Raw genomic sequence first — 22,822 nt, 5'->3', positions numbered from 1 at the left:
CAGTAGCATTTTTTCCCCAGTAGCTTTACTGAAAGCAGCTCTATTGATAAAAATACTTAAGTCACTACAGTGTTTTAAAATGCTTAAAATATTTTTAAGCTTTTGGTGGGGAAATACATGGTCAGTGGGAGTTGACAGCACTGATCACTGTGTGGAAAGCAACCTTTAATAAAGGGTTTGAGACCCCTAAGCCTGCCAGAGGCTCCATGTGGGTGCAGGGCTGTGTCCCTGGGGGGCTTTTTGGAGAATCAAGAGACAGAGCCCAGAAGATGGGCCCAAGGTATGGGGTGCAGCAGCAGAAGGATAAATGTGGTTGAGTGATGACTACAAATCACAAGCCGTACATAAACCAGGATGAAACATAGCAGTGAGATCCTTCCCTTAAAGAAAACCTTCAGCCAACAGCCTCCAGTGACAGAGGAAGCTAATTTTCACCAATGTATCTAGTGTATGTTACAGCATGGCAACTGGGTCAAAGGCTTCAAGGTTGCATCCTGCTCCAAGAGCAGCACATATGACTAGCTGCAACCAAGCGACTGTCTCCAGTCAGTGTTCTTCTCCCTCCACAGTTACTTGTTTGGGTCTAGATGGTCACCCGCTAGACTCTCATGAGCCACCTTAGTGCCGGAAAAGGCCAAGCCATGGAAGATACCAAGTGTTAGCTGAGGGAAACAGCGGAGACCAGGGGGTTAGAATAAGGCAGCCAGTCTGCACAGAGGTCTGGTGAATGCTGGTAGAACTTTATCGTGACTAGTAGAGGTTCGAGCAGCCTACGGTCGTCCATGTCAAGCTCTGGCTGGCACTGAGGAGACCAGACATGACTCAGCTGAAGGGAACGAGATGCATCAGATCCCACCCCCTGTGAGAAGACCCAGACCAGATCAGACATACCCAGATTGCTTCCCCACTTCAACTGGTTATCAGATTTTTTGCCCACTGTTATGCAGTCACAGCCAACAGTCTCCATAAATTTGCTCTGTGGAACTTTACATAGACTTTAAAAGTGATCAGTCTGCCTTTGCTGGACAATATTTAATCCTGGTTAATGCTCTCTTATCAAGCTGTACTGTGAGAGGCCACAGCTTTCATTTTCCAGGCGCTCTTTGCAAAGAACGAGGCTAGAAAAATAATCTTAAAAATTGATCCAAGATTCTCTATTTATCATTCTTCACCAAACCAGGGCAATCAGCCAAGCGTGTGGTTTCTGAGGCTCACAGGCTAATTTCCAGACTTTGTAGTGTCTGTGGTTTGTTTTTTTTTCTCCTTACCCATGCAGGACTCATTCTGTTTTAGAAAATAGCAGCATTCTCCTGGGTAATTGCCTGGAAATAACCGATATAGATTTATATTACCTCCCCTAGCTTGTCTCTCTAATATGTTTTATTAGGCCACCTTCTGCTGGGGAGAGAGACAAGCTTTTGAACTTAGGCAGGGTTCTTCATTAGGTTAGATTTACATTGTTAACTCCAGAAGAATTAAATCTTTGCGTGTGAATTTAGGGTCACTCCTTGGACAGGTAGGGTTACAATTTGCACTAGAGCCTTCACAGGTTATAAACTTAATAGGGTCATTCTGGGCCAGTAACAAGGTCAGCGCCAGGTAGGGCAACACCCACTTTCTGCAGCAGGTGGGAGTAATTCTAAACAAACCAAGTCTGTGACCCTTTCCAGAAGGGGCCATGGCTGCGAAGAACCCCGTAAAATGAGGTCAAGAGGCCGCTGTATGTTCTACCTGAGTGAAATGGCTTAAACGTCCACTGACTGTCCATTGGGGGCAGTGTTTGCTGGGCCTGTATCTCTCAGTTCTGAGGGGGGATCGGCTGCCGACGTCCCTGCTCTCCGAGTAGAGCAACCTTTCCCCAGGGAAGCTTCAGCCCAAACAAAGTAACAAAATAGCCAAGTGACTCCGTTTACAGGCAGCAAGAGGAGGAGGGAACTGCGTGTGAGACACAGTAGCAGGCTCTGAAATTGAGAGGAGGGGGAAACCCAGGTCCTTTCCCCAAGGCAACACCTAGGGGCAATGAAAAGTCCCTAAAAGTGTAGGGGGAGGCACTGGGACCCAAACCATGCCCCCACCCCTTCTCCCCCCGAGTCCCCACCCCCACACAACCCATTCCCCCGAGGTCCCACTTTGGTGCCACCTCTTCCCCCAAGCTCCTGCCCTCACACCACCCCTTGCTCTGAGGTCCTGCCCCTTCGCCATCTCTTCCCCCGGAGGCCCCGTTCTCTGCTCGCTCTTCTCTGCTCTCGGTGCCTCCCCATTGCTCAACCTTACGGCTGGTAAAAAGCAGGTGGTCATAGCCCTCCTACTTTTAAAAATGATGGGACCGTGGCCCCCTGCCCTCCCTGTTCAGCACCCCTGGCAACACCGTCTGTGGATCCCAGCGCCAACCGTACAATAATGCTGGGGGGGCTGTGACCAGCCACAGCCAGCAGCCTGGGCACCAGGACAGGCTGGGAGTGCAGGGGAATGGCTAACATGCAGAGCACTGCCCTTCATTGGCTTACTGCCTGGAATGGCAACAGCAGCCAATCAGAACTGACAGGAGCTCAACAGACTTATAATTACCCAGGTCGTTTACCCTTTTTAAAAATTGGCACATTAGCTGTCTTCTGGAACTTCCTCACTGCTCCAAGACTTAGGCTACATCTACACTACAGGATAAATTCGAATTAGCTTAATCCGATTTTATAAAAGATATTATAAAGTCGATTGTGCGCGTCCACACTAGGCACATTAATTTGGTGGTGTGCGTCCATGGTCTGAGGCTAGCGTCGATTTCTGGAGCGGTGCACTGTGGGTAGCTACTGTAAAATAATGAGGCCAATAATGTCGATTTGTATCCACACTAACCCTAATCCGATATAGTAATATCGATTTTAGCGTTACTCCTCTCGTTTTGTAGGAGTACAGAAATTGATTTACAGAGCCCTTTAAATCGATATAAAGAGCAGTGTAGTGTGGACGGGTGCAGCATTAAATCGATTTAACGCTGTTAAAATCGGTTTAACAGCGTAGTGTAGACCAGGCCTTATTGAAAATCAACATTAACAGTCCAGTGAGTGCTTCAGCCAGCTCTTTTACAACTCTTGGGTGTAAACCTGCTGATTTAAAATTGTTTAGCTTTAGTAGCTTCTCTTTTTCCAGTATTTCTGGAGGATGATAGAGCGTTACCATCACTGCATGATGAGACTTTATCATCTGACACGCTAACCAGGAAATGAAATCTCATGGCCCAGTTGTCAATAAACACTAAAGTGAAAACAAATGAAGTTTTTAATTAAAAAAAAAAAGTTATTTACAACAAATAAATGTTGGGATTAAAAAGAGCTGAGAGGCACCTTTTAATACCAGAATGGATGGGGAAAGGTCCATGAATTTTAACACTTGTTTTATTTAAAGGCACTAAAATAACAATTTCTATTAACCAATACAATGGGTGCCACTTGAGAGTAATCACTGATATTAACAGTTTCTGGTTAATAGCAACATTTGGCAGGGAATCGTTCCAACCCATTAACTTTAATGGTAAATGGCATTTGGAAACTGGCAACGGGTATGCTGTGTATTAACAGCTTTATTAAAAGATAGGTCTTGGCAGGAACCAATAGGATGGTTCTGAGACTGCACAGCTGAGGACTTCTGCATTGAGGCTGGGAGGCAGAGGTGATGTGTGGGAGGGGCTGTGTGGGGGTCACATGTCCCTCTGATTGTTCGGTCACATGGTGTGGCTGGGCCTCCTTGCAGGCAGCTGAGCATGGGGCAGGGAGAGGCAGAGACAAGAGAAACAGCTGGAAGCTGCAGAGAGGGGTTGCTGCTTTGTGAGGGTGGGGGCTACCTGGAGGGGGTTGTGCCTCCCACTATCAGCAGCCACGGGTCAGCTCTGCTGGGAGGGGAGGTCTGTGGGCAGGGCAGAAATGTGGGAAGGGGGTTGCACCCCACACTATGGGGACTCCAGTAGGGGCTCCCCAACTGAGTGCAGGTGGCAGGTCCCCGGGCACAGCCAGGTTTGCGGGGCTGCCACCAGGGATGGCACATGCCAGTGCTTCCTTCCCTGGCTGCATCCAGCCTTTTGCTTATTAATACCTGCCAGGGAGTAGGACGTCTTGCTGGGAACCAAGAGTTTGCTAAGAGGCAATATCTGCTGTCTATGGAATCAAAAAGCTACAGTCCCACTTTCAGCGACTCTAAGTCCCTCTTTCCTTCTTTTGCTCCACCCATTTTGACCCCCCCTTCCCCCTCCATTCTCTCCTGTGCCAGTTTCCCATTCCTGTTTACTTCTGTCTCCCTCCCCCCAATTATGGCTCATTTGCCCTTGGACTCCTCATTCTTTTCCTGAGTTTCTCTCTTCCCCTCGGGACTTTTTCCCCTGTCAGGATCATTTTGCTTTAGCTCTTTTTGTTTTGATTTCCCCTTGTGATGGGCTGTCTACCCCCATCCAAGACTTGAAGGGGTTAAGGTGGCCAGGTGGGCCAATGAACTGCCCAGGCTACCCCTGCAGGAGGAGCCAGGGGGCACCGATTAAGTAGATGATGCTCAGCTGCATGGGAAGAGGAGGTTTCTGTATAAAGACAAGGAGTTGAGAGCAGAAAGGGGCTGCAGGGAAGCAGGCTGCAGTCACTCCCTGGGTGGGAGAAGAGAGGTGTTGGGGCTACAGAAGCAAGCACCCTACAGTTACTCCCTGGGAGGAGGGAGTTTGGGCTGGCAAACCCCTAGAGAGGGAAGAGAACCAGATAGGCAGGAAAGGCTCAGGGGAAAAGCAGCAAGCCATGTGACAGGGTGGGCCTGGGTTCCCCTACCAGCCACTGGCACAAACCAGGCAATGGAGAGCAGACTGCGTAGGACAATTTGCGCTAGAAGACTTTGGTACCCAGGAAGGGGGAGACCCGCATAGTGACCTGGCCGGAGGGCCAAGGCAGGGAGAAGGGGCAGCTGGAGTTGCAGAGATGGGGAGACTGCCAGAGGACATCCCAGCACTGAAGTGGAGCTATCAGGCAGGGACACCTGCAGCCAGCTCACCCTCTCTGGGCGCCCCCACTGCAACTCCTCCCCATAGCCTCAAAGTCACCGTCTCCAGTCCCTATATCATCCTCCCCATCCCTTGGTCTCCCTACCTCAGGTCAGATCGGAGGTTCTCAACCTGCAGCCCCATCAGCACACAGCTGAGGCCCATGTGACATCCTCAGGGCCAGGCACATACAACCTCTACCCCGATATAAAGCTGTCCTTGGGAGCCAAAAAAATCTTACCGTGTTATAGGTGAAACCGTGTTATATTGAACTTGATTTGATCCGCTAGAGCACGCAGCCTCACCCCCTCCCAGAGTGCTGCTTTACCGCATTATATCCGAATTCATGTTATATCGGGTCACATTATATCAGGGTAGAGGTGTAGTGTATGTATACGTGTGTTGATGCAGCCCAGCTAAGATCTAGAGAGCTGCATATGTGGCCCATAATGGTAAATAAGTTGAGAACCGCTGGTCCAGAACCCCAAAGCAAGGGACGGACAGGCTACCCTGGCTGCAATGGGACGGGCTTTATGCAGATCACACCCCTCTATCATTTTCACAGCACAGACTAGACATACTGAGACACTGTTGCTGCCAGGGTGACAAACGAGCCTGAGGGCTAGGAGAGATGAGAGTCCTCCAGGGTCACAGAGTGGGATGTTTAAGGCTAGAGAAGCTCATTTGATTGCTCCCAGTAGGATCAGAGCATAACAAACACCACACTGGGTCAGACCAATGGGCCATCTAGCCCATATTCTGTCTTCTGACAGTGGCCGATGCTGCAGATGCTTAAGAGGGAATGAACAGGACCATTTTGAGTGATCCAGCCCCTGTTGTTCAGTCCCAGCTGCTAGTAGTTAGCAGTTTAGGGACACCTGGAGCATGGGGTCGTGTCTCTGCCCATCCTGGCTAATTTACCATTGAGGGACCTGTCCTCCCTGAATGTCTTGTTTGAATTTTTTTTTTTATTCCCCTTCTCCAAGTCTCAGGGACACAGTCTGAGCTGGGACTCAGTTTCCCAGACCACAAACAAAGGGCGGATTCTCTCCCCAGCAAAAGAGGCTGGTGGGAAAGTGAAGATCAGGGATTCGTTATCGGCATTAAAAAATGTCACCTGCCCCTGTTCATAGTCAAAATAAATCCAGATCCTCCTGGGGACCCAGCTCAGGGGCAGAGGAGTCAGAGGGTCAGTGAGAGCCCAGTACTGACCCTCCCAGTATTCCACAGCCCAGATCCCCCCCTTAGGCTTAAAGCTGATCTCTCCCTTCCTCCCCAGAGACTCTCTGGCCACCCCCACGGCCCAGCCCCCTCGCTCCCCCACCTCCACCTCCCAGCAATGTCTCCCCATGGTGAATCCCTCACTGCCCAGCACGCAGCGCTCATAATCAAATCTCTTGGTCGTGTTGGGCAGTTTGTTCCATAGGCGTCCATATCTCACGGTTTTCCAATCCTCAGACAGGATGAGTTGGGGATGAGCCGTGTCTGGATCCAGAGTCATGTGCACTGGGTGGGGAGAGAATCAGAGTGTGAGGGGCAGAGCTCAGCCCCAGGGGTGGCTGGGACCACTTCTTACACTCCTCGAAGCAGCCCTGTTCCGGCTGGGACACTCCTGGATCCCAGGGAGCTGCCTCTGCTCTGGGCACTGGAGACTGAGCAGGGATGTCACTGCAGCTCCTCAGTCAATGTAATGGGAATAATTTCTATAGCTTCTCAGTTGTTTTCTCCCCCTGCCAGGGCCACTCCAGTCCCACTGCAGAGACGCAGCAAGGAAGGCAGGAGAAGCTGGTAGCAAGGACATAAGGAGAGCTGTCAGGCAACAGCTTTGAACCCCAAAGGGAAGTGCCCTCCCCTAAATGTGTCCTACACTCCCTGGGCAGGGAACAGAGATGAAGAGGCCATATAGAACCAGTGAGTAGGACGCAGGAGGCGGCACAGACTGAAGTGGCTCCATTCCCAGTCCAGAGAGAAGGGGGCATTGTCAGAAGGAGAGCATCCTCCCCCATCCATTAAGCAGTCAACTGCTCCAATGGGAGAGCCTAGCCCTGGCCACAGGAAAGAGAGGATGTTGGAGAAGAACCATGGAGGAGACCAGGGGAAGGATGTGGCAGCCATGAGAGGACCGATCTCGCTACTCATTCCTCTGCATTTAAATATGAACAGGAGCTGCTAACAGGGAGTTTTGCAAGGGAGTTTGGAAGGGGAGTAGGAAGGGGGGGTGTCCCTTGTCGGTCTCATCTGTGACCCATTGGTCCCCTGAACCCATAACCTGAGCCACATCGAAAACCTTTCTGTTTACAGCAGAGAGGAGCGGATAGGGAGCTATAGACAGGAATTCAAGAGAGTTTGACAGAGGGAGGCTTACAATGGTGAGGAGGACCCGCAACACCTGTGCCAGCACTGCTTCTGTCTCCTCCACCTGTGCCTGTAGCCAGACAGAGCACCAAAGCATGGATGCTTTTATCCAGATTCTGGTGTGGGCTTGCAAAGACTGTAATTTGCAATTTCCACTTACTGATATCCAGGCTGGGGGTGGCATCCAATGTGAAAGGTGCCTGCTGGTGGAATCTCTCAGGCAGCAGGTGGGAGAGCTACAAGAGGAGGTGGCCAGGCTGAGGAACATCCATGTCCATGAGCAATTCCTGGACAGTATCCATGTGGAGACAGCTGACGTAGCTGTCCCAGTTGACAGGACTACCGACACTCCAGTGGAGGAGGAGATGCCTCAGGGTGTATCTGACACACCAGTGGAGGAGGAGGCTCAGGGTGGACACAGCCAGCTGGTTACTTCTAGCAGCAGGCAATGCTCCACCGCTGCTGCAAACCCTCCTGCTGTGGTAAAAGATAACCATTATGCTCTTCTTGATACAGGAGAGAAGAAATCACCCCCAACAGTTAAGGGGGTGAAGCCTCGTACCCCTAAGGCTGGGAGGACTGCTGCCACCACTGATAAGAAACGTAGGGTAGTGGTGGTTGGAGACTCTCTGCTGAGGGGGACGGAGACACCCATCTGTCGCCCTGACCGTTCATCCCGGGAGGTATGCTGCCTGCCAGGGGCTCGTATCCAAGATGTTACAGAGGCTTTGTCGAGGATTATCCAGCCTTCTGACTACTATCCCATGCTACTCATCCATGTGGGCACAAATGATACTGCGAGGTGTGACGCTGAGCAGATCAAGAGTGACTACAGGGCTCTGGGAGTACAGGTTAAGGAGTTTGGAGCGCAGGTGGTATTCTCTTCGATTCTTCCTGTTGAAGGTAGGGGTCCGGGCAGAAACAGATGCATCGTGGAGGTGAATGCCTGGCTGCGAAGATGGTGTCGCCAGGAGGGCTTTGGCTTCCTCGACCACGGGATGCTATTTAAGGAAGGACTGCTAGGAACAGATGGCGTTCACCTTTCGAAGCGGGGAAAGGCCTTATTTGCGCACAGACTGGCTAACCTAGTAAGGAGGGCTTTAAACTAGGTTCGACGGGGACAGGTGAGCAAAGCCCACAGGTAAGTGGGGAACAAGACCTGGGAGATGGGTTGGAAACAGGAGGGAGCACGGGCTATAATGGCAGAGAGGAAGGAGGGTCAGGGCAAAGCTGGGAGGCAAGATCAAACCAGTATCTTAGATGCCTTTATACAAATGCAAGAAGTATGGGTAATAAGCAGGAAGAACTGGAAGTGCTAATAAATAAATACAACTATGACATTATTGGCATTACTGAAACTTGGTGGGATAATACACATGACTGGAATGTTGGTGTGGATGGGTATAGTTTGCTCAGGAAGGATAGACAGGGGAAAAAGGGAGGAGGTGTTGCCTTATATATTAAAAATGTACACACTTGGACTGAGGTGGAGATGGACATAGGAGACGGAAGGGTGGAGAGTCTCTGGGTTAGGCTAAAAGGGGTAAAAAACACAGGTGATGTCGTGCTGGGAGTCTACTACAGGCCACCTAATCAGGCGGAAGAGGTGGATGAGGCTTTTTTCAAACAACTAACAAAATCATCCAAAGCCCAAGATTTGGTGGTGATGGGGGACTTCAACTACCCAGATATATGTTGGGAAAATAACACCGCGGGGCACAGACTATCCAATAAGTTCCTGGACTACATTGCAGACAACTTTTTATTTCAGAAAGTTGAAAAAGCTACTAGGGGGGAAGCTGTTCTAGACTTGATTTTAACCAATAGGGAGGAACTTGTTGAGAATTTGAAAGTAGAAGGAAGCTTGGGTGAAAGTGATCATGAAATCATAGAATTTGCAATTCTAAGGAAAGGTAGAAGGGAGTACAGCAGAATAGAGACAATGGATTTCAGGAAGGCGGATTTTGGTAAGCTCAGAGAGCTGATAGGCAAGGTCCCATGGGAATTAAGACTGAGGGGAAAAACAGCTGAGGAAAGTTGGCAGTTTTTCAAAGGGACGCTATTAAGGGCCCAAAAGCAAGTTATTCCGATGGTTAGGAAAGATAGAAAATGTGGCAAAAGACCACCTTGGCTTACCCTTGAAATCTTGCGTGACCTACAAAATAAAAAGGCGTCATATAAAAAATAGAAACTAGGTCAGATCACGAAGGATGAATATAGGCAAATAACACAGGAATGCAGAGGCAAGATTAGACAAGCAAAGGCACAAAATGAACTCAAACTAGCTATGGAAATAAAGGGAAACAAGAAGACTTTTTATCAATACATTAGAAGCAAGAGGAAGACTAAGGACAGGGTAGGCCCACTGCTCAATGAGGAGGGGGTAACGGTAACGGGAGACTTGGAAATGGCAGAGATGCTTAATGACTTCTTTGTTTCGGTCTTCACTGAGAAGTCTGAAGGAATGTCTAGTATAGTGAATGCTTACGGGAAGAGGGTAGGTTTAGAAGAGAATAAGGAAAGAGCAAGTAAAAAATCACTTAGAAAAGTTAGATGCCTGCAAGTCACCAGGGCCTGATGAAATGCATCCTAGAATACTCAAGGAATTAATGGAAGAGGTATCTGAGCCTCTAGCTATTATCTTTGGGAAATCATGGGAGACGGGGGAGATTCCAGAAGACTGGAAGGGGGCAAATATAGTGCCCATCTATAAAAAGGGAAATAAAAACAACCCAGGAAACTACAGACCAGTTAGTTTAACTTCTGTGCCAGGGAAGATAATGGAGCAGGTAATCAAAGAAATCATCTGCAAACACTTGGAAGGTGGTAAGGTGATAGGGAATAGCCAGCATGGATTTGTAAAGAACAAATCGTGTCAAACTAATCTGATAGCGTTCTTTGATAGGATAACGAGCCTTGTGGATAAGGGAGAAGCAGTGGATGTGATATACCTAGACTTTAGTAAGGCATTTGATACGGTCTCGCATGATATTCTTATAGATAAGCTAGGAAAGTACAATTTAGATGGGGCTACTATAAGGTGGGTGCATAACTGGCTGGATAACCGTACTCAGAGAGTAGTTATTAATGGCTCCCAATCCTGCTGGAAAGGTATAACAAGTGGGGTTCCGCAGGGGTCTGTTTTGGGACCGGTTCTGTTCAATATCTTCATCAACGATTTAGATGTTGGCATAGAAAGTACGCTTATTAAGTTTGCGGACGATACCAAACTGGGAGGGATTGCAACTGCTTTGGATGACAGGGTCAAAATTCAAAATGATCTGGACAAATTGGAGAAATGGTCTGAGGTAAACAGGATGAAGTTCAATAAAGATAAATGCAAAGTGCTCCACTTAGGAAGGAACAATCAGTTTCACACATACAGAATGGGAAGAGACTGTCTAGAAAGGAGTATGGCAGAAAGAGATCTAGGGGGCATAGTGGACCACAAGCTTAATATGAGTCAACAGTGTGATACTGTTGCAAAAAAAGCAAACATGATTCTGGGATGCATTAACAGGTGTGTTGTAAACAAGACACGAGAAGTCATTCTTCCGCTTTACTCTGCGCTGGTTAGGCCTCAACTGGAGTACTGTGTCCAGTTCTGGGCACCGCATTTCAAGAAAGATGTGGAGAAATTGGAGAGGGTCCAGAGAAGAGCAACAAGAATGATTAAAGGTCTTGAGAACATGACCTATGAAGGAAGGCTGAAGGAATTGGGTTTGTTTAGTTTGGAAAAGAGAAGACTGAGAGGGGACATGATAGCAGTTTTCAGATATCTAAAAGGGTGTCATCAGGAGGGGGGAGAAAACTTGTTCACCTTAGCCTCCAATGATAGAACAAGAAGCAATGGGCTTAAACTGCAGCAAGGGAGATTTAGGTTGGACATTAGGAAAAAGTTCCTAACTGTCAGGGTAGTTAAACACTGGAATAGATTGCCTAGGGAAGTTGTGGAATCTCCATCGCTGGAGATATTTAAGAGTAGGTTAGATAAATGTCTATCAGGGATGGTCTAGACAGTATTTGGTCCTGCCATGAGGGCAGGGGACTGGACTCGATGACCTCTCGAGGTCCCTTCCAGTCCTAGAGTCTGAGTCTATGAGAAGCGCATGTCAATGACCATCCAAATGACAAGGGTCAGAGTTAAGTGTGTTGGGTGCTGGGCTGGGAGCATGTGTCTGGTTACTGGTGTGTGGGAGAGTTGCTTCCATGAGATTTCTCTGAAAAATGGAAGGAAAATCTCCACCAGCACTTACCGTTGGTGTGTGATCCCAAATATTTTCCCCTTCCCGGCTCCAGTTCAGATGGCAGAGTGTCTGGAGGGGAAAAGAGGGAAAGAAGTTAGAGTCTATGCTGCCTGATTTATAATGTAACCTCAGGCAACTGCCTCTCTGGCTTGGGCATCCGAGACTGAGCACAGATCCCCTGGCAGTTCCCTCACATGGGTGAATGGGAGTGGCGGCTGCAGAAGTTGTCTCTGTACCTCCTTCCCAGCTGCATCTCGGTCTCTCCACACATTCCTCTGACTTTCATATTAAAAAAAAATAAAATCATTTGAATGTCTATGGAAACCCCATGGGACAGAGTTAAGGGTATTTGGTTCCTGTTCAGTGCTTCTGTTCACAGGCACGTGCATGGAGTCAGCATTAAGATTTATGTCCAGATTGTTTGTGTGACTTCAGCTTGGGCTCTCCTTAGACCTGACCTTTTTTATATATAATATATATAAAATATAAACTTTTTCAGTTTCACTCTTAATGCTGGTTAGGTTTGTAACAGTGGTGACATTCATGAAATACCTCATCCTATTTACTTAAACAATCTCTTTCTGAAAACTCACCGTCTCTCTGTGATCCTAAGCATTTCCATCCTTTTCTCTCCAGCTCCGATGGCAGAGTGTCTGGAGGGTAAAGGACAAAAGCGATTTCATACTGTTGTGTTTCTAATGACACTCCCACACTTAACTGACTTAACCGTGTTTTTGATTATGAGAGAGAGAAAAAGACAGAGGGACAGAGACACATGCAGATCTTTAACAAAAGCTAATCTGAAACGTATTTCTTCTTTCATTCTGTCATCTCAGAACAATGGACCCAACCTCCATTCAGCCTAACAACCATCCTAGGACAAAATTACCTATGCCATACGGCAGTGGTTCTCAACCAGGGGTATGTGTACCAGCAGGTATGTCAACTCAGCTAGGTATTTGCCTCGTTTTACAACAGGCTACAGAAAATGCCCTGACTAGCAAAGTCAGTACAAACTAAAATTTCATACAGACAAAATGAGAAAGAAAGCACGTTTTCAGTACTGGTGGCTGTGACACTTCTGTATTTTTATGTCTGGTTTTGTAAGCAAGTCATTTTGAAGTGAGGGGAAACTTGGGCGTAGGCAAGACAAATCAGCCCCCTGAAGAGGGTACAGTCGTCAGGAAAGGTTGAGACCCACTGCCATACAGGGCCTAGGACAGAGGGAGAGAGATTTACTGTCTTCCCCCTACACACACACCTACCCCTTCCTATTCTCCAAACCCTAGTTGATTTGTCTGTCTTTCTTCTTTTGCATTTTTTCAGAATCTAGACCCAGGGCACAGCAAAACTTCAGCATGAATTCCATTGTAGGCTCTTTGTTCTTTTTGACATCACTGGAACGGTGAGCTTTAGCCAGCCCAGGCCCTTCAACTGTAATCTGGGTTTATTTACTCAGCATCTCTACAAAGCTCTCAGCACAACGGGGACCCTCGTGCTCCAAAGACAAATAAAAAGGAAATTGCTTGGTGGATGGGGGACCTGAGACAAGGACAGAGTTGGCTCACTGAGCCCGATTCACCCCAGCTCCGGCAAAGGGATAGAGAAGAGGCAGCGTGTGACGACTCTATTCAGAGGCTGGTGCAGCTGTAGGTGCCAGCTAGGGAAGCCCTGAGCTCCAGCAAGCACGCCACCCCTGGATCAGTGCACCCTATGTGTTTGGCCAGGGTGTTGCAGGCACAGAGGGTGCCGGAGGCAAGCAACAGTGGTTCGTGCCCGGAGTGCTTAGCGCCAATAAACACACCAGGGTGGAGAAGCAAGCAAAGTTTATTTGAGATCTCAAAGCAGTGCTGGGAGACTTGACATGCCTCAGATCCAGCCCCCCTACACAAGCGGCTTTTCCCTTTTTATAAAATTTTTTTCTCTTTCTTCTTTCTTCTCCCCCCCCTCCTCCTTTCTCCCCCTGTAGCAATTACATAAGCGCAGGTGCATTAAATAATCTTGGCTGCGGCAGCTCGTTAGTAAGTTTTCCTTCTGCAAGTTCTTGTCCTTCTGCTAAAGGTGCACAGGCCTCATTTCTGCTTTAGACCAGTTAGAACTGTTGCAACTGATAACGGCTGTTACACCTGGCCTTTTAGGTCGATTAAAGTTCAGACATGGAGGGACTCTTGTCTGCTGAGGCCTAAAACCAGGAAGGCTCCATACCCTTGTGGCCTTCCACCCTCCCGAGTTACTTAGGGTTATGCTTAGTGGCACCAACAAGGGGGCGTAGTGTCAGAGGCACTTTGGCCACACCCTCTAACCCCGACCCACTGCCTCCAGCCTGCTCTTACTAACCCCAGGACTCTGAGCACCTGCAGTCACTGTGAAGCAGGGGCTCTCAACCTTTCCGGACGACTGAACCCCTTTCAGGGGGCTGATTTGTCTGGCCAACCCCCGAGTGTCACCTCACTTAAAAATGACACTCTCACAAAATCAGACAATACAAAAAAAAAGAAGTGTCACGCTACTAGTGAAAAATTGCTGACTGTCTCATTTCTACCATATAATTATAAAATAAATCACTGGGAATATAAATATTGTACTTGCATGTCAGTGTATAGAGCGGTCTAAACAAGTCATGGTCTGTCTGAAATTTTAGTTTGCACTGACTTAGTGCTTTTTATGCAGCCTATTGTAAAACCAGGCAAATATCTAGACAAGTTGATGTACCCTCTGGAAGACCTGTGTGTACCCAAGGATACATGTACCCCTGGTTGAGAGCCACTGCTCTAGACGATGCACAAAAGGTTCCCTTACTGGGTCAGGTCCAAGGGTGAGAGGGTTTTACACCTTCCCTCCAGCCTTTTTGCCCCACATGAGCTGCCACATGGGGCCAGAGCACAGGGCTGGGCCAGGCCCCAGCTTCAAAAAGTGGAACCAGTTCTGAATTTGAATCATTTTGAGCGGAAAAATGTGACCGCTAGGGCCCAGTCCTTGGTGGTTTAGTGCACTTGCTGCTCCCACTGACTCGAGCAGCAAGTGTGGATGCTGAGCAGCTCAGGGAAGCGAGTCCCACAGTTCTGAAGTGGGGCAAGATAAACAGAGGTGCCCACCATTTATTTTTGCTCTATTTTTATTTAAATGATGTACTGAAGCTCACAGAGTGAATCAGTCAGACATCCTGGTGCCTGGGCCCCTGCTACATCTGCTCACTTTGTCTACTTCCCACTGTTCATTAAATAGACACAGGATCTCATTAGGAACCAATTGGCCAGAGCCCATCTCCTCCCACAGTCAGAGACTCCTCCTGATTCCCCTCCTAGATCCCCTCTCAATACCTTTAAACTGCCTCAGAGTCTCCAGTAAAGCAACATTTTTATGGGACAGAACACTGAGTCTCTCTTCCAGTTCAAGGGAAATTTCCACCGGCTGCTGGAACTTCCCCTTCCCGCACCTGGAGAGAAACAATTTTGCGTGATTATCTTTCATTTAGCAACTTGTCATAAATTTCTTGGTAGTGAAAGCTGCTGCTCTGAGATTGTGAATTCCTCTACTCCCAGCCTCAGAGCAGGTGCAACACAGGTCATGGCAATGCAGTCTTCTCCCCTAAATATTATATTCTTTGGCTTTGGTCTGGAGAGACCAGGTCTGGCAATCAATCAAGAAAGAAAGAAAGAAAGAAAGGGAGGGGAATGTAAGAACGGCCACACTGAGTCAGACTAAACATCCATCTAGCCTAGTCTCCTGTCTTCCAATAGTGGCCAATGCCAGGTGCCCCAAAGGGAATGAACAGAACAGGGAATCATCAAGTGAGCCATCTCCTGTCGCTCATTCCCAGCTTCTGGCAGAGGCTAGAGACACCATCCCTGCCCATCCACGAAGATAAACCTCCATGGCCAATTAACTCCTTGGTATCCACGTACTATTTCGCAGATATTTATTGTTGTGTGTGTGTATTTATTTAAGGAACTAGACTGAGCCCCCTACTCCCTTCAAGCCAGCACATTCCCCACAAGTTTCCATACACTCCTCAGATGCTAAAGCCTCTTAATGACTGCTGACCTGATTTGAATTGAACTCAATACCTTACAGGTGAAAGGACCGTATTCCATCTCCAGAATCCTGAGGCAGCCAGTCCCCCAAGGAAGGGACGTCTTTGGGAAATGTTTTATGATAATCTTTCCTACTGAACAGATAACAGCAGACTCTGCTGTAACAGGGTGAGTACCTCAGGATTAAGTTCAGCAGAGAAATTTGTATTCAAAATGTGACCTTCCCCATGCATTCTGCTGCAGAGCCCCGGGGAGAAGTGGTGCTAACATGGTCCCCCACCCTCTCCCAGCAGTGTGCAACACAAGGGGGAGTGAGGAGAGCCACGTACCTGCTTAAGGTGATTCTGACATCCTAGAGGGGAAAGAGAGAAAGAATCTCAGTCCCACCTGACGCATGCTGGCAATCCCAGGGCAGGGATTTTGCAAATCTGGGAAAAGCGGCCATCTCCTGGTCGCAGAGCCCTGGATTCGCTGAGTTTAAGAGATGGCAAAGCCCCAAATATTTGTGCGTCTGTAACTCAAAGAATAATAATTCCCATTCCAGCAATGCACACAAACAGTTACATTGTGATCTCTGACTGCTGGATTCCAATGGACATGATTCAGGAGCTCTCCTGTCCCTGCACATGGATCGGGAATGTTTTAAACTCAGTCTCACCTGCAGGAATTCACTCGCTGGCTTCTGACATTTCCCCTCCAGCTCATGGATCAGCTCACTGAGATGGGAAATCTGCCCAGAGAGTTTGGTGACATTTTCCTTCTGTATCCTCAAAATCTCCTTGTCCAGTTTTTCCAGCTGGGCCAGCAGGAGTCGTTCTTGTTCCTCCAGGAACTGCCGCAGTTGCTGAAATTCAGACACAATCTTCTGCCTCTCGGTTTGTGTTTGTTTCTGAATAAAAGTAAGGAAAAGGGCTTGTCAGGGACACGGAGGGAGCCTGGAGTCCTTTCATGGACAGCTGAGTGTGCAGGAGAGAGAATATATCTGTAAGCTCGAAGATTTCTGACACTGGACTCTACTGTGTGCTTACTAGAAAGAGGATTCTCTCACACCTGCCCCTCTGGCCCCAGTATCTCTATGACTATGTCTGACATGGTCAGGCTATTGTGTGATCAGTGGCCTCTCAGAATCCAGAGCAGCAGGAGGCAGGACTAGTCAGCACTGCACTGCTGGAGAGGCCAGGGGAGAAAAAAGAATCAAACATTTGAACAAGACAAGACACGGCGGCAGGCTTGGGCAGCCGGCACTGCACAATGTTCGTGTCAGTTCAGCTCAGGAGGATCTTTGGGAAAGGCATGTGAGCTGGAAATTAACTTGTTAATTGGAATGGAAGCTTGGATTCTGCAGAGAACGGTGTGTTCCTGCCCCAGGGAGAAGATTACCTAACACAGCAATCTGTGATCATAGAGAACCACACACAACAAGGCCACGTCCCCCAAGGCCACAGCAGAACTTGTCTATAAATGGGCCTCCCACCCAGGAGTGACGGAAGCTTCTTAAAGGTGGGGGGCCTCCCACTAGTGCCTGAACTGTGGCACCGCCCCTCTGAGGCCCCACCCCTTTTCCCCCAGACCCTGTCCTGCCCCTTTCCCCCCAGACCCTCCCCTTGCACTGCCCCTTCCCCTGAAGCCCCGACCCCATGCCGCCTCTTCCCCCTACTACCCCATTTAAAAGCGGTGGGCAATGGCTCCCTGGTTTCCCATGATCCAGTGCCAACTCCCTGCTGGTTCACAACAGGCACCTACCAGATACTCCTGGCTCTTCCCCTCTCCAGTTGCTTTCAATCCCAGCAGCTTTTCTCTCTCTTCCTTCAGAGTCTTCAAATGGGCCTGGATTTTTTCCTGAAGAAACAGATTATTTGAGTGTTTTTATTGTGTCTGTCTATGTAAAAAGAGATGCATCTGACGAAGTGGGTTTTCACCCACGAAAGCTCATGCTCCAAAACGTCTGTTAGTCTATAAGGTGCCACAGGATTCTTTGCTGCTTTTATGTAAAGAGAGAGAGACGCAATGGGGGGGGGGTGTTCCATCCAGACCCCAAGATTCTGTAACTGACTCTTGGTCCGAATAGGTTTATAACATTAGGACACCAAGGAATGGAAACCTCATTAACGGTGACTGGGAGAGTCTCCTATTCAGCCTCTTTGGAATGATCTGTCCTCTTCCTGCGCTGAGCTGAACCACCAGGAAACTGGGAGACACGTGATGGTGACTCAATGAACCTATTTTTGAGCAAGTTTAACTCACAAAGGGACACCAATCCCAGAAGCCACCCGGGCTTGAAATATGGGCTGGGGTTCTCCAAGAAGCCCAACTCCCAATTGAATTTCAGCCCTGAACCCCTGGGGACATAGGAGCACCCACAGGGGAAAAAATGGTGGGTGCTTAGCACCCACTGGCAGCCCTCTGCTATCAGCTCCGCCCTCCACCCCAGGGCTTCCTGCCTGCTGGCAGGCCCCATGGATCAGCACCTCCCCTTCCCTCCCAGCGCCTCCTGCCCAAGGCAATGATCTGTTTCAAAGCGCTCAGGAGGCTAGGAAGGAGGGGGTAGGAGAAAGGCCAAGGCATGCTTGGGGATGGGAAGAGGTGGGGGGAGGCCTTGAAGGGCTGGAGTAGGGGATCGAGCACCCCCCTCCCCGGCACTTTGGAAAGTCAGTCAGTGCCTGGTGATTGGACAGAACTGGTCAGAGCACCAGGGCAAACCCCACTAGATGCGCTGATTTTTATTAAGCGCCATTGGAGTTTGCCCTAGTGTTGTCCCAAACCCTTTCAGTGGCGGTGCCCTCCAGGTAGCTACCCCACAGCCAAGGGCCAAGTGCCCAGAAGCAGTGGATTCTGGGAGGTTTGTAAATTCAACACTGTGGGAGAGCAGCATAAGACCTAATGGAACCACTCTGGATTGTCGTTCAGACCCAGCGGTTAGTTTTGTTACAATCCAGTCTAATCCCAGTAGCATGTGGCATGGACCTGCTCTGTTTGGAGCCCTTTTGTGGGTGTGGACTCAAGGTGCTCAGGGTCCATCATGGTGTTTAGCCCAGTGATCTCCTCTACTGCAGGCCAGCAGCACCTGAGTTTCTCACTGGGATTCTGAACCTCATCTCCCTGCTGGGTCTGGGGCCTTTATCAAGGTGTCTCTCCCTCCTAATGACCATACTTTATCACTGCTGGGGTGGCAGCGTGGTATAGTGGTTAGAGCTATAGACTGGGTCTGGGGAGACCTGGCTTTTATTCCCAGCTCTGCCACTGAGCTACTGGTGACATTGCACAAGTCACATCCTGCCTCAGTTTCCCCACATACCCTTTGTCTATTTAGGCTGTGACCTGCTCAGGGCAGTGAGCGGCAGGCGGGCAGAAGTCTCAGGGAGGAGGCAGAGCAGAGGCGGGAAGAGGCAGGGCAAGGGTGGGGCTTTGGAAGAAGTGGCAGAGTGGGGGCAAAGCCTCGGGGCGGAGCAGGGGGTGGAACTCCCCCAGGGAAAAATAAAAGTCAGCACCTATGGCTAAAACCGCTGAAGAAAACAAAAGGCCTCATCAAAAGGCCCAGGGACACCTCAGCATAATTAACCAGGTGGTGCTGACAAAAGAGAGGGCTACCTGTGACCAGGGCTCTTGGCAATGCAATGCTAGGGGTAGAGTTGGCTGCTGGGAAAGGAAATATGAAACCTGGGCGAATGCATGGCTCCGAGAGGCTCAGAGCATTTCACTTCCCCAGGAGGAAATTCCTATTAGTCTGGAAAGGAAAGGACTGAATTTACCAGGATCCAAGTGTTTCCTACCTTGTACTTCTGGGCAGCTTCCTCTATGAGCAGCACTGTGTGAGATCTGTGCTGGGAGGCTCTCTCACAAACCACACACACGGCTTCCTCGTCCTCTTCACAGAACAGATCCAGGGTCTTTTTGTGCCTCGTGCACACAGCCACATGTTTCATTTTTTCGACAAGGTTTCCCAGCTGCCAGTTGGGCCGGAGGTTCCCTTTCAGAATTTGGGATCTGCAGATGGGACACGTCAGGGATCCGCGTCCCGCCCATTCCACACAGTACTGGGTGACACAGCCTCGGCAGAAGTTGTGCCCACAGTCTACGCTCACTGGGTCAGTCAGGTACTCCAGGCAGATGGGGCAGGTGGCTTCCTCTCGCATGTCCAAGCCTGAAAGGGAGGAGGCCATGGCTGTTGGGGTCTCCAATCTTTCTCTGATCTCTCTTCCTTTGGATTCTGCCTGTGGAGGGCAGGAGAAGCTCAGTGAGAACCGCACAAGGGAAGGGGAATGGCTGGGAGAAGGTGAGAAAAGCAGGTGTGGGCAGCAAGTATCATAGGCCAGGGCAGGCTAAGCCTCCCTGACCCAGGCTGTGGCCCCGCCCATGCTGCACCCTGAGGCCCTGCCCTCCATCCCTCTCTACCTGAAGCTGGCAGGGGCTCAGCTCCAGCTGGTGGCCCTGAGCTCAGGCCCACCCATGGCCAGGGGCGGCCTGGGACAGCACTGAGACTAGTCAGGTGGGAGGGGGCCGGCTCAGCACTCGGGGAGGGGGCAGCTGAGACAGGTGGGCCGAGGCTCCTCCAGCCAGGGGGTGGGGAGTGCTTGGGGCTCCGGCATGCAGTAGGGTGGGCTAGCCTCCCCGAAGGGGGTTCACCCATCACCCATGAAAGCAGGATAATACCCAATAAATGTACTTATCGTTTAATATTTTTTTAAAAAGCTCTATGCAAATGTTTAATTATCACAATTAAGTTGTCCTTGAGTAATATTTTAAAAATTATGTACACTGATAATTAAAGTTGCAAGGGGGATTTTGATAAATCTGAGCAACAGACCTGCTGGAATAAGTGTATCCAAACTCTTCTACAGCTGTATTAATATTCTGTGTAACACTAGCGCTGTCCGCTCATGGACCTCAGCGCATTCTCCATGTGGGCACTACAGCCTTCTCCTCTCTGTTTCCATGATTGCCTCGTTTTACAGAAAAGTTTTTCATATGCTTGTTTGTTTCCATTCGGCTCGATGCACCAGACCTACTCAAATAACGCCCCTTTTGTCAGCTTTTGTATTTATACACAGTGTTTTACACACACACCCCAACAAGGACCATCACATCAGAATTTCCACAAGAGCCCAGTTTCAAATACCACCTAAAAATACACTTGAAACAGGGGGACCATCGTCCCATTTTTAAAGGGACAGTCCCGTTTTTTGTGACTTTCTTATATAGGTGCCTATTACCCCCCACCCGCTGCCCCGTTTTTTCACAGCTGCTCTCTGGTAACCCTCAGTCGAAATAAAAGGACATTAAAAAGTTATGTGAAGTTTCTCACTGAAAGGCCCTGTGTGTTGAACTTTCACTTTCTTTAATACATTTTGGAACTCAGTTCTAATGGTGGAGCCAGGACCAACACCTCCAGAATAACAATGGCCCAAAGTAAATATTGGATCCCCACAATCTCCCAGAGAGGGACATGTATGTTAATCCGCTCTTGAGCGAGAGTGATTCAAAGATGGGCCAGTGATCCTGAACCCCCAAGTATAACAATACAACTTTGAAACTTTACTCCACAGAGGAAAAATGCTGCTTTTAATCATCGTAATTTAAAGGAAACAGGCACAGAGGCCATTTTTTTACCCTGTCAAATCTTTTTTTTTTTTTTTAACTTTCCCTTTATTTTTTTTAGTAGCTTAGTTTTAACACAGCACTGGCCCTGTAGTTGCTCTTTTTTATTTTTGTCTCTGCTGCTGCCTTTGACTGCGTACTTCCGGTTCCAAATGAGGTGTGTGGGTGACCCGTCAGTTCGTAAAGCTGGTGGTCTGACCTCTGAGCTGCCACTGTAAATAGGCTCATTACAGCAAGAATGCAGGGAGTGGGGGAGATGAAATTCACTTTTGGGGTCAGGGTATGGGACTCCAGCACCCTAGATTTTGGACTACAGTAAAGGCTGCCCTTCTGCACCACTTGGTGCTAGGGGGGCTGAGGAGCTAACTCTCTGCTGCAGAGCGAATGCTTCTCCTTGCACCCCTGCACTCTGGAGGCTTTAGGGCTGGTTCTCCAAGTGATGGCTGGGTATCCCCCTAGACAAGTACTCAGGAGGAGATCCCCGCTCCTTGGCCCTGTGCTCCGGCCACTAGGTCATGCTGTTCTCTCTCTCGAACACACAAAAGACTCACAAACTGAAACACAGATCAAAAGAATAGAAAACAAAACAAAATATTTCTCCTCCTACCTCAAGTGTCTGCCAGAAACATTTCAGCTGCTCCAGGGGGTGTTCCCAGCTCCCCTGCCTTAGCGAGACGATGAATCAAGGCGATTCCTGGTTGATAACATAGTCTGAACTTGCTTCTAAGCTATGCGCAGTTTCAGCTGCGAGTTTCAATCCAGGGCTCCCGCTGCGGCGCAAGGGAAGGAAACATTCAGGCATCACATGATGTTAGGGTCCGGAAGCGGAGAAAACCAGTTCCTTTTTTGGAAGGGAAGGAGGGAGAGTTGCTGTAACTCCGCCAGCCAGTGACTGATCTGAAATCATCAGCCCTGACTCACCCAGACCAGGTTGGAGCTGAGTCCGCAGAGGGTTTTTACTGATTGTTTTTGACCAGCTGTCTCTGGCAGGAGAAGGGGGTCAATGAAGGGCAGCGGAAAGGCTGGGCGGGTGGAAGGCTAGATTTGGGGATGATTTTAATCTGGATCACTTTGCAGTTGGGGAGGCTGGAACAATCTGTATAGTGGGTGGTGGTGAGAGTCATCGAACCAAACTGTAAGCTCTGGATATGATGGAAACCACTTCAAGCCAGGACGTCGTAGAATCATCGACTCACAAAATATCAGGGTTGGAAGGGACCTCAGGAGGTATCTAGTCCAACCCCCTGCTCAAAGCAGGACCAATTCCCAACTAAATCATCCCCGCCAGGGCTTTGTCAAGCCTGATCTTGAAAACCTCTAAGGTGTGGCAGCCCCCCTAGTTCCACTGCCTGTGTTTGCAGGCCAGTACCTTTTGTGGCAGGGTTAACTGCCCCTTGGGAGTGTCTCGCAGCCCTAACTCTGGATTTCTGAGATTTCTACAGTTAACATGGTGACAAGGTGCCGTGTGGCAAACAGTTCCAGCTCTCTCCTTCTCAGCTGGCAACTTTGCTGAGCATGCTAGCCCAGTGGCTCTCAGTCTTTCCAGATGACTGTCCCCCGTTCAGGAGTCAGATTTGTCTGGC

General features: G+C 49.1%; 3 protein-coding genes across 5 annotated transcripts in view; 1 reads left to right on the top strand and 2 right to left on the bottom strand.

The window, feature by feature from the left end:
• LOC115640774 (putative zinc finger protein 66) overlaps positions 1-22,822 on the bottom strand; it is a 687,485-nt gene that overhangs the window by 340,191 nt on the left and 324,472 nt on the right. The gene's annotated exons all lie outside the window — the stretch shown is intronic.
• Positions 1-22,822, top strand: part of LOC115640675 (zinc finger protein 850-like) — a 542,158-nt gene that overhangs the window by 236,703 nt on the left and 282,633 nt on the right. The window lies entirely within an intron of this gene.
• On the bottom strand, positions 1,133-22,008 carry LOC115640771 (tripartite motif-containing protein 10-like). 2 transcript variants are annotated; one of them, XM_030543758.1, is made up of 10 exons: positions 21,847-22,007; positions 19,415-19,855; positions 17,388-17,483; positions 16,303-16,533; positions 15,974-15,996; positions 14,931-15,046; positions 12,204-12,263; positions 11,620-11,679; positions 6,333-6,514; positions 1,133-1,322 (listed from the first exon to the last, which is right to left on the bottom strand). In XM_030543758.1, the coding sequence occupies exons 2-10, from the start codon at positions 19,802-19,804 to the stop codon at positions 1,290-1,292; spliced, it is 1,191 nt and encodes a 396-aa protein (XP_030399618.1). In that variant the 5' UTR covers positions 19,805-19,855; positions 21,847-22,007; the 3' UTR covers positions 1,133-1,289. The 2 variants fall into 2 exon arrangements, with proteins under 2 accessions (XP_030399618.1, XP_030399616.1); XM_030543756.1 differs by lacking the exon at positions 1,133-1,322 and having other exon boundaries at positions 5,968-6,514; positions 21,847-22,008.

The sequence above is a fragment of the Gopherus evgoodei genome, unplaced genomic scaffold (genome assembly GCF_007399415.2).
Source record: "Gopherus evgoodei ecotype Sinaloan lineage unplaced genomic scaffold, rGopEvg1_v1.p scaffold_32_arrow_ctg1, whole genome shotgun sequence".
NCBI lineage: Eukaryota > Metazoa > Chordata > Testudines > Testudinidae > Gopherus > Gopherus evgoodei.
This window is presented reverse-complemented; position numbering and strand designations above follow the sequence as displayed.

Coding starts and splice junctions, on each gene's coding strand:
- LOC115640771 (XM_030543756.1), bottom strand. CDS start 19,804: ATGGCCTCCTCCCTTTCAGGCTTGGACATGCGAGAGGAAGCCACCTGC. Junction 15,997..16,302: donor CAGCGAGTGAATTCCTGCAG/GTGAGACTGAGT, acceptor TTTCCCCTCTAG/GATGTCAGAATCACCTTAAG. Junction 11,680..12,203: donor CTTAGGATCACAGAGAGACG/GTGAGTTTTCAG, acceptor TTTCCCCTCCAG/ACACTCTGCCATCTGAACTG.